This window comes from Cebidichthys violaceus, unplaced genomic scaffold, assembly GCF_023349555.1.
Source record: "Cebidichthys violaceus isolate CVI_PGR_0920_01 unplaced genomic scaffold, fCebVio1.0.p SCAF_79, whole genome shotgun sequence".
NCBI classification, from domain to species: domain Eukaryota; kingdom Metazoa; phylum Chordata; class Actinopteri; order Perciformes; family Stichaeidae; genus Cebidichthys; species Cebidichthys violaceus.
Genome location: NW_027176963.1, coordinates 546,304 through 562,204, shown reverse-complemented (window position 1 = coordinate 562,204; position 15,901 = coordinate 546,304). Strand labels below are relative to the sequence as shown.

Genomic DNA, 15,901 nt, shown 5'->3' with positions numbered 1-15,901 from the left:
CTATAGATAATCTATAACTCATGTAATCTAAGTAGGAGAAGTTGAACCCTCAACACTTACACTTTACATCTAAATCAAAGTTTTTGAAATTGCAATTTGAAAATTTCAAAAAGGGAAATTCAAACCACAGACAATCAGATAAATGGTTTTCAATTAGAATTACATCAATTCTTCTGGTTCAGTCATATTCAAACGTCAACATTACGTTTTTCATAGTGGTTACATTTCACAATTAAGTGTTCAGTTGCTGATAAGAATCAAATCATTACGGTATTTATTTGCTTCCATCTGGCCACATCTTAAATAATGTAGGAGTCTAAAATTAGATAAAAAATAAAGAGTACAAATATAAACAATATTGAAATATCATACAACCTTGCAGAACATCAATGAGATGAGAATTTGAATGTGTCTCTATTTACCACAAAGGGAAACAGCAGCATTACTAATTATTAATTAGTAATTGTATCATCTAAAACAGCACAAATAATCACACTGAATTAATGGAACAATTAAACAAAGAGCACAATGGGCAACACATGCAATTACAGTGATAGCAGAAACAAAAATCAAGTACACCGACAGACTGGCATTAGCGAGCTGACAGCAACAGAGAGCAATTCATTATTAATGCTGACACAACTGATTATCCATGAACCAAAGGGGAACTACTTTGCCGGTATGTGTTAAACTCTCTGACAGAAGTTGGAAAAGAGTTGTACTCCTGTACAACACTGACAAAGAACACAAAATAGTGAGTAATGTCAGGGAAAATCCCTGATGTACATCTTTGCTGCCTCAGCTGACATGTAGAATCATTATATATGAATCTCAAATTAGCTGCAGTGGATTAGATTTGTATACAATGCATACAAGCTCTTCTCCTGACAAAACACACGGGGGGCTACAAAAGACCTATTTGTCTTGGCAAAGAACATATAGTGACAACCGAGTTTTTACATGGACCATTGAGATTGTGAGTTTAGTATTAACTTGTGTTTCAGCACCACCATGTGATTATATTAGATTGTCAGCCACATACATTTGGATTTCAGTCTCGAGGACAAACAGATGATGAGTCATTATTATATAAAGTAGAAATGAGTGGGCCCAGTATAAAGCCTTGTAGAACAAAAGTGGACAAGCAAAGGTCAGCTGATTGACGAGTATGTTCTGAGACAAATTGAGACCGGTTTGAGAGCTATCATTCTATTATTTATTTTCTACAGAAAAGTAGAAAAAAGCTAGTGGGAAGATTACAGGGGAACTAATTGAGAGTCAAATGCTTTCCTGAGATCAACAAACAACTTTGCTGATTCCACCTTATTTATTCAAATAAGAACAAACAGGTACCTGTCTATGGAATGCCACTTGATCATTTATTCCATGTCCTTGATATCAGACATCAGTTTCCTGAAATCAAAAAAGCTCACTAGTTGCACTACTGGAGGTGGGGAAGAAGCGTGTAATGAGGCTCCAGTTCAAAATAAAAAATACCTACCAATCAGGAGGAAGGATTTCGTCATTATCCCGCCTTCGCCATTTGCATGTTGCAAACTAGTTAACATGTTGGCCTGAGGAACTGTAACTAGTTAACTAATGGCTGCATGTTGTTAGACTAGGAGTCTATTTTGAGCTCACTAGTTAACTAGTGAGCTCAAAATGTTTACTAGTTAACAAGTACAGGCCAAAATGTCCACTAGTTACACTAGTTGGGGTTGTTTTGACCTTACTAGTTAACTAGTGAAGTGCTGCATCTTTCATACATCACTAGTCAACAAGTCAGCATTTTTCGCCTTGACTAGTCAACGAGTAAGAGAAAGCGTGTGTAACTAGTTAACTAGTCAGGTCAAAATGACACCTAGTCAACCAGTAAAGACTCACCAGTTAATTAGTAAGTCATTTTGTCTTTCAAAAGTTCAATTTAAGGCCTCACTAGTAAACTATTAAAGTCAAAAGACACTCCAACTAGTTAAGCAGTGAGCATTTTGGTTTACAATAGTTCAACTAGTGGAGGAAACTGACATCTGATATCAAGGACTTCCACACCTGTCTGACCTCCTGAACCACCTCCAGCTGAGTGTGGATTTGAGCGTTTCCTCAGCGACATTGAGCCCGTTTGAGCAGTGGCTTGGTGCTGTGTATTTGTTCACATGGCGTGTTTGTCTACTTACTCTTTGACATGCTTGCGGCAGGGCACAGAGTTTCTCATGCAGGTGCCGGTGAGGATGTCCACATTGTCGACAATGACGAAAGGTTTCTCCTCCAGGGTGACGATGGAGAGATGGTTTTCATCTGCATCCTCATCCCCGTGGGAGTTATACCTCGGCCACACTGGGAACATCAGTGACAACGTCCCGTTCTCCCAACGGCCCATCTGTGTGTGGGGGTGTGCGCAAAACAGACAAAAACAAAACCAGGGACACCATCTTAATTAAAGTGTTTTGACTTTTTTAAATTTCCGTGCTCTTTTGCAAAACCACTGTGTTCATTTGTTACCTTCTCCCAGTTCCTTTCACTATTCAGGACGATGACAACCAATTTGGGGTTGGCCTGGTAACCATCTGGAGTAAAGGATAAGTCACGCCCTTCATTCCAAACATGCATCATGTGTCTGAAACAAATGGGAGAGTAGGAAGCTGTTATTTGCTTTTGTTTTGCATCTTGTGAGTATGTGTGCACAAGAGCAGATCCATTTGAAATAACAAGTAAAGCAGTCTATAATCACGGCAAGAGTATCCTCTTCAAATCAATGCTGTCTTCACCCACTGTGCGTGCATGCATGCCTGAGTGTTTGTGTGTGTGTGTGTGTGTGTGTGTGTGTGTGAGCATCTCTTTGTGTGTAGGAGTGGGAAGAGTCAGAGGCCACATATCTCTCCAATCAGCATTCTGCATTGATTTCTCCACAGATATACGCCTGAAAGACAAGTCACTGGTGCAACAAGGCTGCCCTCACTCTCTTACTCACAACAGTTATCTTGCATACGCAAACAGATCCTTTGCTGAAACATTTACACATTCGCTAAAGTGAAGCAGTAGAGAGGAGTAAATGAACCAGTATCACTCACAGTGATATGGGATTAAGAATACACTTGCTCCAGTAAAACAATTCTCAGAAGGCGAGGATGTTCTGAGTGATGAGACCGGGCTGATAGCATGAATTCCCACTGGGGGACAAGAGGCCTGTCTCGGGAAGTTTACTAAAAAGGCCAAATAACACGAGGGACAGCAGCTGCCCAAAACAGACCACACTTTTTTTGTACATGCCTTGTGTTCTGTCTTATTACAAATAGTTTGATTCATTTTGACACAGTGTCAAACATGGTTTCCACGAGTAATCCTGCATGACCGAAATATCAACTGAATAAAATAGAATATTTCAAAAGTCAAAAGATCTGCAGCTTTTTATCTGCTTTACAAACATTTTTTAATTTGGCGCATGAGTCCACTATTATATATTTTTGGGTAGCACTTTTTATGATGCCCATGTCTTCAATGCATTATAAACATACTTATAATGTGTTCTTATAGCACTGTATTAATATAGTTATAAGCACTCGTAATAAATAATATTACTATTCACAATGCTCTACAATAGCAATCACAACACATTATAAAGCATTTTATAATGACTTACAAGGCCAAGTATCATAATACCTTATAATTGTCATTCACTGACATATTTGTTTGGCAAAGATCACAGTGTATTACTATAATTCCCATAATTATAATCACTGTCATAATGCATAATAATGTGACCATAAAGCAAAAGCAAATATGATTCATTACAAACTGGTGACAAATCACTTTAAGTGGTCATTTTTAGTAAATTGAAGAATGATCCATAAATCTAAAATGTCAGTGAGTAACCAGCAATTATAAAGTATTATGAAATTTGATCTTACAAGCCAATAAAAATGTATAATATGTTATCATTATTGTTATAACGAATTATCAATATATATATAAATGCGTATAATTATACAGTGCTATAAGTATGTTCATAATGCATTTTAGAAATTAGTGTCAAAGAAAGTGTAAGTCTTACTAAACATACATTAATAGATGCATTTAAACAATGCTTTCAGTATTCACAGTGTCACCGCTCTAAAACAAGAGAGTTCAAAAAGGAGACTAAGATTGTGTGAGCAGGTCAGAGCATGACGAGAACCTTTTGAGTGCTGTTTGACATGCGCCCTGCAGGTGAAAACTATAATAATTGTACTCCGACACACATACATAAATGTTGTTTGGAGAGTGGATTAGAGAGAGGTACGTTAACCGTCTGTTTTCCCAAAGACTTGGAAACAGGCCTGTGCTCTTTTGAAGCAGGCTCCACTCACACGGAGTAAAGAGTAAATAAAAAAGGTCCCTGTCTCCCTCGCAAGCAGGCACTGCAAAAATCCCAAACAGCTCTGCCGTGGGTAGACCCCTCTCTCTCTCAGCAAACACAAATAATTACAACATAAACCTACAAAGTTACACATAAGAGACTTTTCTGTGCCGCATACATGAACCTGCCTTTGTCATTATAGGTTGAAATGCTATCAGTGACATGTCAGGATTTGTGTTTGAAAAATCTTCGTGGTTCAGCAGGTGATGCCCTTGTCACAGTGCATTGCCACAGCTGAATACATACTGTATAGCGGAAACACTGTTGCAGTCTATTCTGGGAAACTGCTGTCTCCTCCTATTTCAGGTTTGTTAGCATTTTTGGGAGAAGATTTTGATTTAAACGGATGAGGCTGGTGAAACAAGCAGATTATTCTTCATACGTTCATATTTATTTATGTGTATTCCTGTCATTTTGTGATGTCAATAAAACAAGATGTCTAGCTACATTAAAACGGGGTTCAGTGGTTTTTAAATTACTGTTTGCTCAGTGATTTGCATTGCCAAGAAATTCAACGTCCATTTTAATAGCAGCATCAGCCACATGACAAGAAAAATAAAAATGACCTGCGTTTGCAAACAGCGTCTTTCAAATGTGGGTCCACTTACTATATGTGCAGCACATGTTCCTCTTATTCAAGTGCTTGGGTAGCCATTGTGTAAGCACTTTCTAAAGGTATGAATAAAGAACGAGGGGAGGCTCTTCCCAACTTCTGCATTGTGGCAGGCAGCATCTTTTCAGAAAACAGTGACAGCTTAGGGGTTTGCATGGTACAGTGGTTCCATCAAATAGAATAACCTTTCGAAATTTACTACCAGGACAAACCTGAATAAAACCCCGGTGCCGTTGTGAAGACCACATAAGCAGAACTAGAGTCTGGGATATTAATGCCTGTCAGGCAAGAATGGCGGGGAATCCAACGGGGCTGATAATGACTTTTAAGTGCCAGATTATTTTGTCCTATTCCTCTCCACCTCACGTTGTTTATACACACTGCGGCAAGATTGTATCTAGACTAATGTATGCAGAACTCTGATCACAGCCTCGCCACTTGCAAATCGGGGTAGGGAAATCCAACCTGTCAGTATATTATCACAAAAAATTGGCAGCAGTTGTTTTGACAAATATGCAAATTACATTCAATAAGTTCAAAATGAGGTACCTCTGACAGAATGAGGAAAAGATTATTTCCGAAAAAGGTTTGCGCTCCTATTGAGGTCTGAGTTATATTGGATCAACCTGTCAACAACGCCGGTATTGTATATGCTTTGATATATACTGTAATGGGCTAATAAGAGAGAGAAATGAGATAATAAAGCCATACTGGTGAAAATCACACTGTGGCTCTCATTCTAATGAGGCAACTCATAAGTCATCATAGCTGTGCAGAGCCCAGCAACCTGACCTCCATGCATTCAGTCAGTTTTGTATCAGTGTCTGAATTAATAATCATATTTTAGCCACTGAATACCTCATATTCAAGATGTAGTCACAATATCACACAGAAAAAACCCTGAAAGGAAGCAAAGCTGCTGCCAGATTCTGTATCTGTGCCTTTACAACTGTGGATGTTCAGTATGAATGTGTGTCTGACTGTGCGGGCCCATTTGTCCCCCCTTCTGGTTTGAAAGATTTGACTGTTTCCTCGTCACAGAGACTTCAGAGGAGTACATACACTCATACTGGGATGCATATGTGCACGGAGAGACACACACACACGCACACACACACACACACACACACACACACACACACACACACACACACACCTACCAACACATACTGCCACAGAGCCCCGTAACAAGAAAGAAGAGAGAGAGAACAAAGCTAGTAAAAGCTGCTTTAATCCTGACTTAATGACACCCAGTCATGTGAAGTAAGGTGCGCACACAGAACTACACGTGAACACACACACACACACACACACACACACACACACACACGGTAGGGTCTAGTTAACACAGGGCAGCAACAACACAGAGGTCTGCCTGCAGTTCAGTTCATTGTCGGTTAAGGCAGCAGAGTGAGTTCAAACACAGAGCAACCATGTACACAACGGCTAATAGTGTTAAATGTCATTAGACATCACAGTGTTTAACACTTCTGTCATCTCTACTTCTTCTCTCTTTTCTAGCCCTCTCATTAGTGCATTGAAAAGACTTATGTAACACGGCTCAACACCCAGCTACAAAGACGAGCAGAGTTATGCAAGTCCCTAGACCTTGATCTCCTCACACTCTCACACTTTCGCACACATACACACACCTGCGCAGGGCGCTAGGTGGGAGCTTCCCGGGGCTCCTGTCTGCCGGTGTGCTGTAGCAGCTGCTCTGGGCTTCTGGCAGCTCCCCCTTCTCCCGCAGCATGGCGGTGGCTGCGGAGGAAATGATGCCCACCCCATCACGCACCCGCGTGTCCAGCGGGTAGTCCCAGTCGTCATAGGACACAGAGATCATGCCCAGGGGAAACACCTGAGAGGGAAGGAGAGGAGATCTGAGAGGTGGCACATATGGTGTGAAGGATTCAATTCGACTTTTTTTTAAACCCCAGTTTTAAACATCCATGTCTCTCAAAGGTGTCAAGCAGATGATTTATTGGTTCCATGTGCCTTCCTGAAATAATTCATATCTGTATATCACATAAGTGTGACTGAACCGCTCATTCGGGTAACGCCTACATCTTGAAACTGTCAAAATGAAAGAATTGAGAAACCAAATATCTCACTAAGTTTGTCTCTCTAAACCAGACTGAGCAAACATTTAAAAAAAAAAAAAAAAGAGCCAGCACGCTAGTCTGTCAATCTAGCCTACAATATTTTGTTTTTACTTTTTAATTTGCCACAAAATGTGGAATCAGATCTTTGAAAAAGAGATATAAAAACCCAACATAAAAGGGACTTGAGGATGATGGACAAGGAAAGGAGGAGGATAAACATTTGAGAGGCTTTTGAGAAAAGGTAAGCAAACATTGGATATATATTTCGAGTATTAATGTGAGGGGAACATTTGAGCTGATTATACTTTGAATTATTTATGCACATATTCATATCCTATTTGGATAAGAGCTACCTTGCTGTTCTTCTTTTTGGGAGTGAATGTGTGTGTAATGCTGTCAAACATCCTATTTAGGAGCTAAGCAAATGTTTTCAGAGAGAGACGAATGTAAACAAAGCAAAGTAAATTAAAAATATGATATGTTAATATGGCTTAAAGGAATAGTTCCACATTTTGGGAAATGTGCTTATTTGCTTTCTGGAGGGATGAAAAAAATTGATACCACAATATTTGTCTGTTAATATGCAGAGTTAGCTTAGTTTAGCACAAAGACTGCAAACATGTGGAAACAGCTAGTGTAGCTCAGAACGCAGGAAACAAAATCTGCTTTCCAGCACCTCTAAAGCTTATCCATCAACATGTTGTATCTAGTTTATTCAGAAGAAAACCAAGTTTCAACTGGTTAACTGGAAACTGCAAAATATTCAGGCACCCCATATATAATAACAAATTGTCAGCAAACAAGACACAGCATGTTAGAAAGCTGTAGAGATGCTGGTTAGTTGATTTTGGTTTCCTTCAGTATTTCTTTATTGTTGTATTTTATATTGGCTGTAGAGAATAAAAGAGATGAGTTATATACAGGAGAGGTAGCAGATGACCGGCAAAAAGCCTGGAATTAAAAACTCTGCACGTCTTGTCAAACAACAGGCCACCTGTTACTACATTTGGGGCCTCACTACCTCGGGGGTAAAGTCTGGGTTGCCAGTGGTGAGACTGGACACAATCCAGATGTAACCAGCTCCTATCAGGCCCAAGGAACGAGCCTCCTCCAGTATGTACCTGTGAAGGAGTAGAATGGGAGAGTTCATCAAAATTCACTGCAGAAATGTGGCAGTGTGTGACAGAGAGACAGAAACAGAAGCAGAAAATACACTCACACAGCCTCATCCTTGGAGCAGTACAGCAGTATAACAGGACTCTGGATCCTCTTGAGTGCAATGTGTGATTTAGAGTTTGGGTCGCCATCGACAGCATCTAGAGTCACCACGCTCTGGAGGTCCCAGCGCACAAAGCTGTAACAATACACCATTAAAAAAAAAAACAAGGTACTTAATCTTGTCAGCTGCCGTAAATAAAGGTTAGGAATGGAAACAGAGAGTGAGCGTGTGCACATGTGTGTGTGTGTGTGTGTGTGTGTGTGTGTGTGTGTGTGTGTGTGTGTGTGTGTGTTTATGTTTATGTTTGTGTGGGGGGTATTAATTACCTGTGGTCCACAGTTATCTTCAGTGTGCTGATGAAATCCTGGTACCCGGGGAACTTGGAAGTGACGATAGAAAAAACATGCCAGTCATACTCCTCCATGATGGAGAGCATGAGCAGAGCCTCCTGCTGCAGAGCGGCGCCGAACTGGAAGAACGTGGACTTCTCATCCTGCAATGACAAACAGGCCGGCAGCAGAGACAGTCAGCAGATTTGTCTGAGGAACTGAATTAATTGCAGAGAAGAAAGAAAGGGGAAAAAAAAAAAAAAAAAAAATCAAGAGCTGGAGTGAGTGAGTGAGTGAGTGAGTGAGTGAGTGAGTGAGTGAGTGAGTGCAAATCAGACTCAAAAACCTGGTGGAATTAAAACCATTTTCAATTTTGTAATCAGTGAGTCAGACTGAGATAAGAGAGAGTGTAAGCGTTAGAAGAACGAATGAGGGAAAATGGGACAGCGGGGAAGAGATACTGAGAGATTGACTCAACAAGTCCGACTACACCGCAAGAGAGAGTGACTGCTGGCAACACGAGGGCCCTACTGGTCGGCGTTAACGGCCTCATAACTCACAGGTTTGATTCACTTCGACGCTTATTAGCCAATAAAACAAGGGCAATACATTGTCTCGAAACCCAATTGAGGCAAATAACAACGCTCTTCCTGGTTGCTCATTGTGTCTGAGGCTGAATTATTGAACTGGGTTAGTGTATTAAATGTACCACAGAAAAAGAAATCACAGTCTTTAATGCTGAACATCATTTTTATGTGGTACGCTAACTACATAAGATATGGCGTCATTTCTTAGCGGTCTCATTGGAAGAGGATATCCTCTATATAAACGTTGCGTCCACATTTTCCAGCATTAATTCCCAATGCCACGTACAGTGAAATCATTTTGTCTCAGCATCGGAGGGAAACTGGGGGGTCAACGTGAGAGCGAGAGGCAGCGGCAATCATCACCAAATGTAAAAGCAGCTATTAAACAGAATGAAACCCAAAGTGACTGTGAAATAAGTTGCTAATGATTGCTGAATGCATGTTTGCATAAAGTGTGAGCTGAGTTTCCCCCGGGGGACACAACAAATAGACAGCGCCACAGCCCATCCACCAGAGAGGGGAGAGGAGGAGCAGACAGGGAGAAAAAGAAAAGGCTGAAGGGGAGAAGAAGAAGGAGAAGAAGAAAAATGTTCCAGTCCTGTGAGTGAGATTGAGATACCTGCCGCAGGAAGAGGTGGAAAAGGAGTGAGAGTCTTGGGAGAAAAAAACTAAGACTGACACAAACAACAAACCTCTTTTTCTCACACACACACACACACACACACACACACACACACACACACACACACACACACACACACACACACACACACACATGCACACATACATGCGCTGACACCCCTCCACACAGGGCATCAAAGAACGTGACACATTAAACATCAAAGCCCTCATAAACACACATGGAGAATCAGCTGTCAGCTCCCGTCTCTCTGCCCCCACCACCTTCCCCTTCATGTGTGTATAGGTGTATGTGTGTGTGTGTGTGTGTGTGTGTGTGTGTGTGTGTGTGTAAAACCTATATTGTGCCTCTAGTGTTGTCCCTCAGTTTAACAAAAAGCTCACAGCTCAGGCCATCGCACACATAAAGCAAGCCCCGCAGAGATTTAACTCCGCTCCCTTCACAGCTACACAAAAAGAGAGAAAAGTGGGAAGGAGAGAGGATGAAATTGTACTTCAAAAAGATCTATCTCACTGTTTCCATCTGTGTGTGTGTGTGTGTGTGTGTGTGTGTGTGGCTTTATACTTTACTCAGGTTTAGAAAGAAAAGACAAAAATCTCTCCTTGTGCGGCAACAGGCGCATCCACAGTTTTACCCAGATAACACGGACACACAAGCACAGATACTAACATGCAGCCGCCCACTCCCTCACACATACAAGACTACAACCGACAGTTGCATATAAATCAGCGCCGAAAACAATCGATTTAACAATGAATCAGTCGACGAAACAACCTGGTAATTGTTTAAGGGATAATTCCCATCTCTTACGATAACATGAGTCATATTTATGTGGTTTTGAGAATTACCGGCTATCATCATATTATGTACTCTTTTAATCACCACATTGCAACAAAGATCCAATGAGATCATATGAGCAGTCAGAGGAGCAGATCGGTTTAAACAAGACAACAGCTTAGCCAGATTATCTAAGGCCCTATTATCTAAGTGTGCAGAAATACAGCGATGGTGGCTGGACTGCTGATTCAGATGAAGCTGCCTTCCAAACCGGTGAGGTCCGGCCGCTGTGGGTAAGCCTAAACATATACAATGTAGATGGATGGGCGGCGCAAGCCACAGAGTATCTGCTCTTTCCTGAGATCTTTTATTAACAAGTTTAATGATCTTCAAAGAGTTATTCATGTCTTCATCACTTCTCGTCTGGATTACTGTAGTGCTGTGTTTACATGGCTTGGCCAGTACGTGATAACACAGCTTGAGGGTGTCCAAAACGCAGCCGCCAGACGTTTAACCACATCGCGAAAGCATGGTCGTATCTCTCTTATTTTAGCCTCCCTTTACTGGCTGCCTGTTGGTGTAAGAATTCATTTTAAAACTCGTAATCTTGACTTTTAAGGCACTGCATGGTATGGCACCGAGCTACCTGGCTGAGCTTGTAATTCCTCAGGTACCAACCCGTAGCCTGAAGTCCTCTGATAAGGCCCTGTTAGCTATTCCCCGGTCAAGGCTGAAGACCAAGGGTGACAGGGCATTAGTGCTAGAGCACCAATCCTTTGGAATAGATTAACTGAGGAACTAGACTAGAAAACTCACTCTTTTAAATCAGCTCTTAAAACTTTTATTCTTAGGCTTTTTCTTAATTATCTTAAATGTTACTTATTTTGGTTGTTCTTTCTGTGTGCTTTTGTAATCTTTTATTTGTCCTTGTTGGTAAAGCACTTTGTCACGGTAAGTGCTACATAAATAAAGTTACTACTATCATTTAAATGTGCATTTGGTCAGAGAATGGTGTGGGAACGTTTTCTGATATAAGTAATAACTTATATGTAAGACTACTGGCTAGATAAGCAGGGATAACCGCTAGACTACCGGGCGGTTCATGGCATTCAGATGAAACTGTCTATCAAGCCAGTTGGGCCAGCCAATCCTGGTTAGCATCACAATTACAATGTAGATAGAAGGCCAAGCCAGGAAGATGTATGACTGTGCAGCCTGATACCGATACCTGCACTGCAGGGCCTAATGATCGGTCTAAGCATCATTTAGCACTAATATGGTTTTCCATACAGTCGGAATACTCACACAACTACAGTGTCAAGTGTAGTAGGTGAACCAGAATGTTGTTCCTTAACGGTGACAGTTAACTTACAGCTATTTGGTTGATAATTTGGCCATTCGTCTTTGTTTTCTCTTCCAAACCTGTAGAATTATCCAGATATAATATATTATAATAAACCAGAGTCCAGAATCATCCTTTGAGTCATTTATCAAGCAAAAATGACAAACTATTGCTGGTTCTCCATGCGATGATTTGTTGCTGCTAGTTCGACATATCAAGTTTATTTTTAAGATGTTACCTTGAGCTGTGTGGATTTTATGAAGAACAAAATTAATTTATTGAAAATCGATAATGAAAATAATAATTAGTTCCAGCCTTAATACAAATACACACATTGTGTTACCTTCACCGAAGCGAGGTTTAAGACTGAATATGTAAATCCATAACATTACCGGATAATCTGAGCCGAACATCGGTACCAACCGAGGTCCCAGACCAGATTCCTCCTCTGATTGTCGGGAGGAGTGAATCTGGGATAAACTGACCCAAAACTCCTGTAGTCTGATCCCACTGATGAGAACAGGATTCAAAACACTTCAAAACAGCTACTACTGAACCCAGCATGCAACAAAAACACAGCTGATGTCAAGTTGTGAGGAATCATAAATGCACACACACACACACACACACACACACACACACACACACACACACACACACACACACACACACACACACACTCACTCTTATGTGCTGACAGGCTGAAGATATTGCAGAAGTGCTGCTACATGCCATACATGTTCATAACATGCTTTTAACATGTTTAATATTTACACCTGTCATCGTGGTGTAACCCGCACGTTTCCTTTTAAACACCTTTCACAATCTGAGGAGGAAAGACGAAGATGAGGATGAGGGAAGGAGAGGATGCAGGAGAATTGAAAATGAATCTTTTTTAGAGGACTGAGAGGTGAAAGGGGAAGATGATAGTTTCTGGTGGTTACTGAATTATAAAGGCTAAAAAGAGACGTTGACACAGACCTGCATCTTCTCATCAAATCACACAAGTCCACCAAGGAGCTCACGTATGAATAATGCACAACTATACCACACACACACACACACACACACACAAATGTATTTCCACATTATAACCCACATACTCTACCTAGAGATTTACTGATGACATTGTGCATCAATTATACAAATACAGTGAACTTCATGTAGTTTCACATCCACCCACGTGCATGCACACAGCAGCCACACACACACACACACACACACACACACACACACACACACACACATGTGTACATGCACAAAGGCCCCTCAAAATATAGCTTAACTCATGAGCCAGCGTACCATTAAATAATACACCACATCCAGCAAGACAGCATCTCACTTTTTCTCTCTCCCCTCACACACACAGACACATGCTACTTTATGTCAAATTTAATTTTTGTTTACAGCAATCAAGTGAAGAAAGTATGAAAGTGTGGAGAAAGCTGTAGAGATCCAGGCTAATGAGAGAGGAACTGACACATTTCTAGAAATCGTTGGGAGAAGGAGTCATGTGGGCTACAGGGGGAGGAGCTGAGTCCTACGATAAGTGAAGGTGGATGAAGAGAGAAATACGCAGCCAGCCGGTATAAGGAGCAATAATTGAAAGGCTGGTAGAACAGTACATGACATGGGGCAGCACAAAAGAAGAGGATGGAGCTAGTATGCAGAATAATGAGAAAGAGATGGCGGTAAGGAGGACGATGATGATGAGGCCAGCAATGTGCTATATTAATATTTAATGCAGTAGGTCAGTTTGAATGGCGCGGCTACATTAAGTTGGCCTGACAAAGTACGGCCCCCAGATGCTGCTAAGTACCATCTCACTTAAGTCTGCACAAAAGTGCAAGAAAACTAGCATAGCAAAATAAGTTCTGTGTCAACAAAGTGAAGTCCCCCCCCCCAAAAAAAGCAAAGAGTTACAGCGGCAGTACTACAAATGCAGAATAATATGGTAGAGAGATTGAAATAGATCCACACATTATTCTGGTGAATGGAATATTAAACATCACCGGCAGGTTTCAGGCACTGGTAACACCCAAAACTAATTTGGTAAATAGTTGAACTTCAGTTCATGACATGCAGGAATCCAAGGCATTTTAAGGAGGATGTATGAGAAAACATAATAATTTGGCTCTGAGTTATGCTCTGCTTCATGCTCTTAGATGCTTGTTTGGAAAAGGAGATGTACTTATGACTTCTGGTGACTAGTAGTTCTTTTGATTACCAATGTTGAATGCACTTATTGTAAGTCGCTTTGGATAAAAGCGTCCGCTAAATGACTGTAATGTAATGTAATGTAAAATGTAATTTGCTGCCGTCCAAATAATTAGACAGAGAGTTTCTCATGTAAAAGTGACAAACACAGTGCACTGCATTTTACAACATCTTTAGACATGTTGGCATGTCCTAACAGTAAAAACATGGACAGGAAAGTGTTATTAAAGCATTGAAAAACACTGATGATTGCATTCAGTTTGGGAATAAAGTTCCAGATATCAAAGTGTCGTTGCCTACTGGGACACTAAAGCCAACTTCACACAACATGACTTTCATAGTCGTCAGATCGCTGTACTGTTCGCACAGTGTTGTTGCGGTTTTCACACTCCACGACTGATCGGTGACAGGGGGTCACACACTTCAAGTTTTTGTCAAGAAAACACAAGCGAGAGGGGACGCGGTCGAAGTGGTGTTGATGTTTTGTCGCTGGCACATATTATCACTTAGTAACACAAACTTTGGTCCCAGGGATTGAGTTTAAGGAATACTGTGCTATGTTACAATGTCTTATTTAATTACTTACTCCTCTTCCTCCCCTATGGGTAATAAGACTGGAATGAGATCTCTTCATCCTTGGCAACATGCTGCGCCTCTCCCCATGACAAGAAGTGCATCATGTCCAGCAGCTCCTCCAACATTAGGATTCGCCGGCCAGCAGGGCCGGTCCCAGCTTTTTGGGGGCCCCATGCAAAATCTTGTTTTTTGACCTGAGAGGCTTGACTTTGACTTTAAAAAGAACATTTTTAAACTTATATATCGTAGCTTCATTGTTGACAATAAAAACAAAACAAACATGCAAATTTGAAATAACAAACCAATAAAATTACTTTTTAAAAAGGAAAAAACAAGAACAATGTTTTCAATAGATTACAAATACACAAAAATAAATCACTTTTGATGTTTTAGGTGACTTTTAATGATTTTAACTTATGATAATGAAATCAGGGCTTATTAAGTCATGTAGTGTGAACTAGCAATTAAATGCAAAAGAGCCATCCTTACCATCATTAATAAAAAATGTCCTGCTAGGACAAGTTAAACAACGGTGTTAATTAAAACCAATGTAGTACAACATACCAGAGTATCTGAATACCAGTTATAGTGGTCTAGCATGTGATATTATGTTTAATACATGCCCTGAATGAAAAGGGCACACGGGGTGATAGACTGCCTTTCTAGTGTTTTAAAAATTCATACAATCCAGCAAAGGAAGGTCACCTCCGGTATTACAGTGGATGTTTTTGTAAGCTAAACCCCACCTGGCAATGTTGGACCTTTCCAGCGTAATTAGTAAAAATCAAACACTGCAGGTTAGTATGTTAGAGGGCCTGTAAAACACTAAAACTGCACTAAAATGCTCCGCTGGTACACAGCACACATTTTCTGTTGCAGTCAGGCTGCAGGCTGTGTAAATGCTCAGCAGATGTTCTGCAAACCCCAGTGCTAACAAACACGGCTCTAAATCCATCCGCTAACAAAGAATTAGCTCAGGAAAGCCACTTACAAACAAACACCTATAGCCTGGGAGAGGAAGCCGTTGTCACTTGACCAGCAGAAGTAACACTGCCAAAGAACATCCGGAGAGAAAGAGAGAGCTGCTGATGTTACCAACGCTTTTT

General features: G+C 40.8%; 1 protein-coding gene across 2 annotated transcripts in view; it reads right to left on the bottom strand.

Moving 5' to 3' along the window:
• The window catches only part of grin2ab (glutamate receptor, ionotropic, N-methyl D-aspartate 2A, b), a 100,913-nt gene that overhangs the window by 22,691 nt on the left and 62,321 nt on the right, over positions 1 to 15,901 (bottom strand). For both annotated transcript variants that reach the window (XM_068737422.1, XM_068737423.1), the window contains 6 exons: positions 8,654 to 8,820; positions 8,328 to 8,462; positions 8,130 to 8,229; positions 6,659 to 6,864; positions 2,500 to 2,614; positions 2,175 to 2,377 (listed from right to left, as the gene is read on the bottom strand). In XM_068737422.1, the coding sequence (XP_068593523.1) occupies positions 2,175 to 2,377; positions 2,500 to 2,614; positions 6,659 to 6,864; positions 8,130 to 8,229; positions 8,328 to 8,462; positions 8,654 to 8,820 (926 nt within the window). The remainder of the gene's footprint in view (positions 1 to 2,174; positions 2,378 to 2,499; positions 2,615 to 6,658; positions 6,865 to 8,129; positions 8,230 to 8,327; positions 8,463 to 8,653; positions 8,821 to 15,901) is intronic.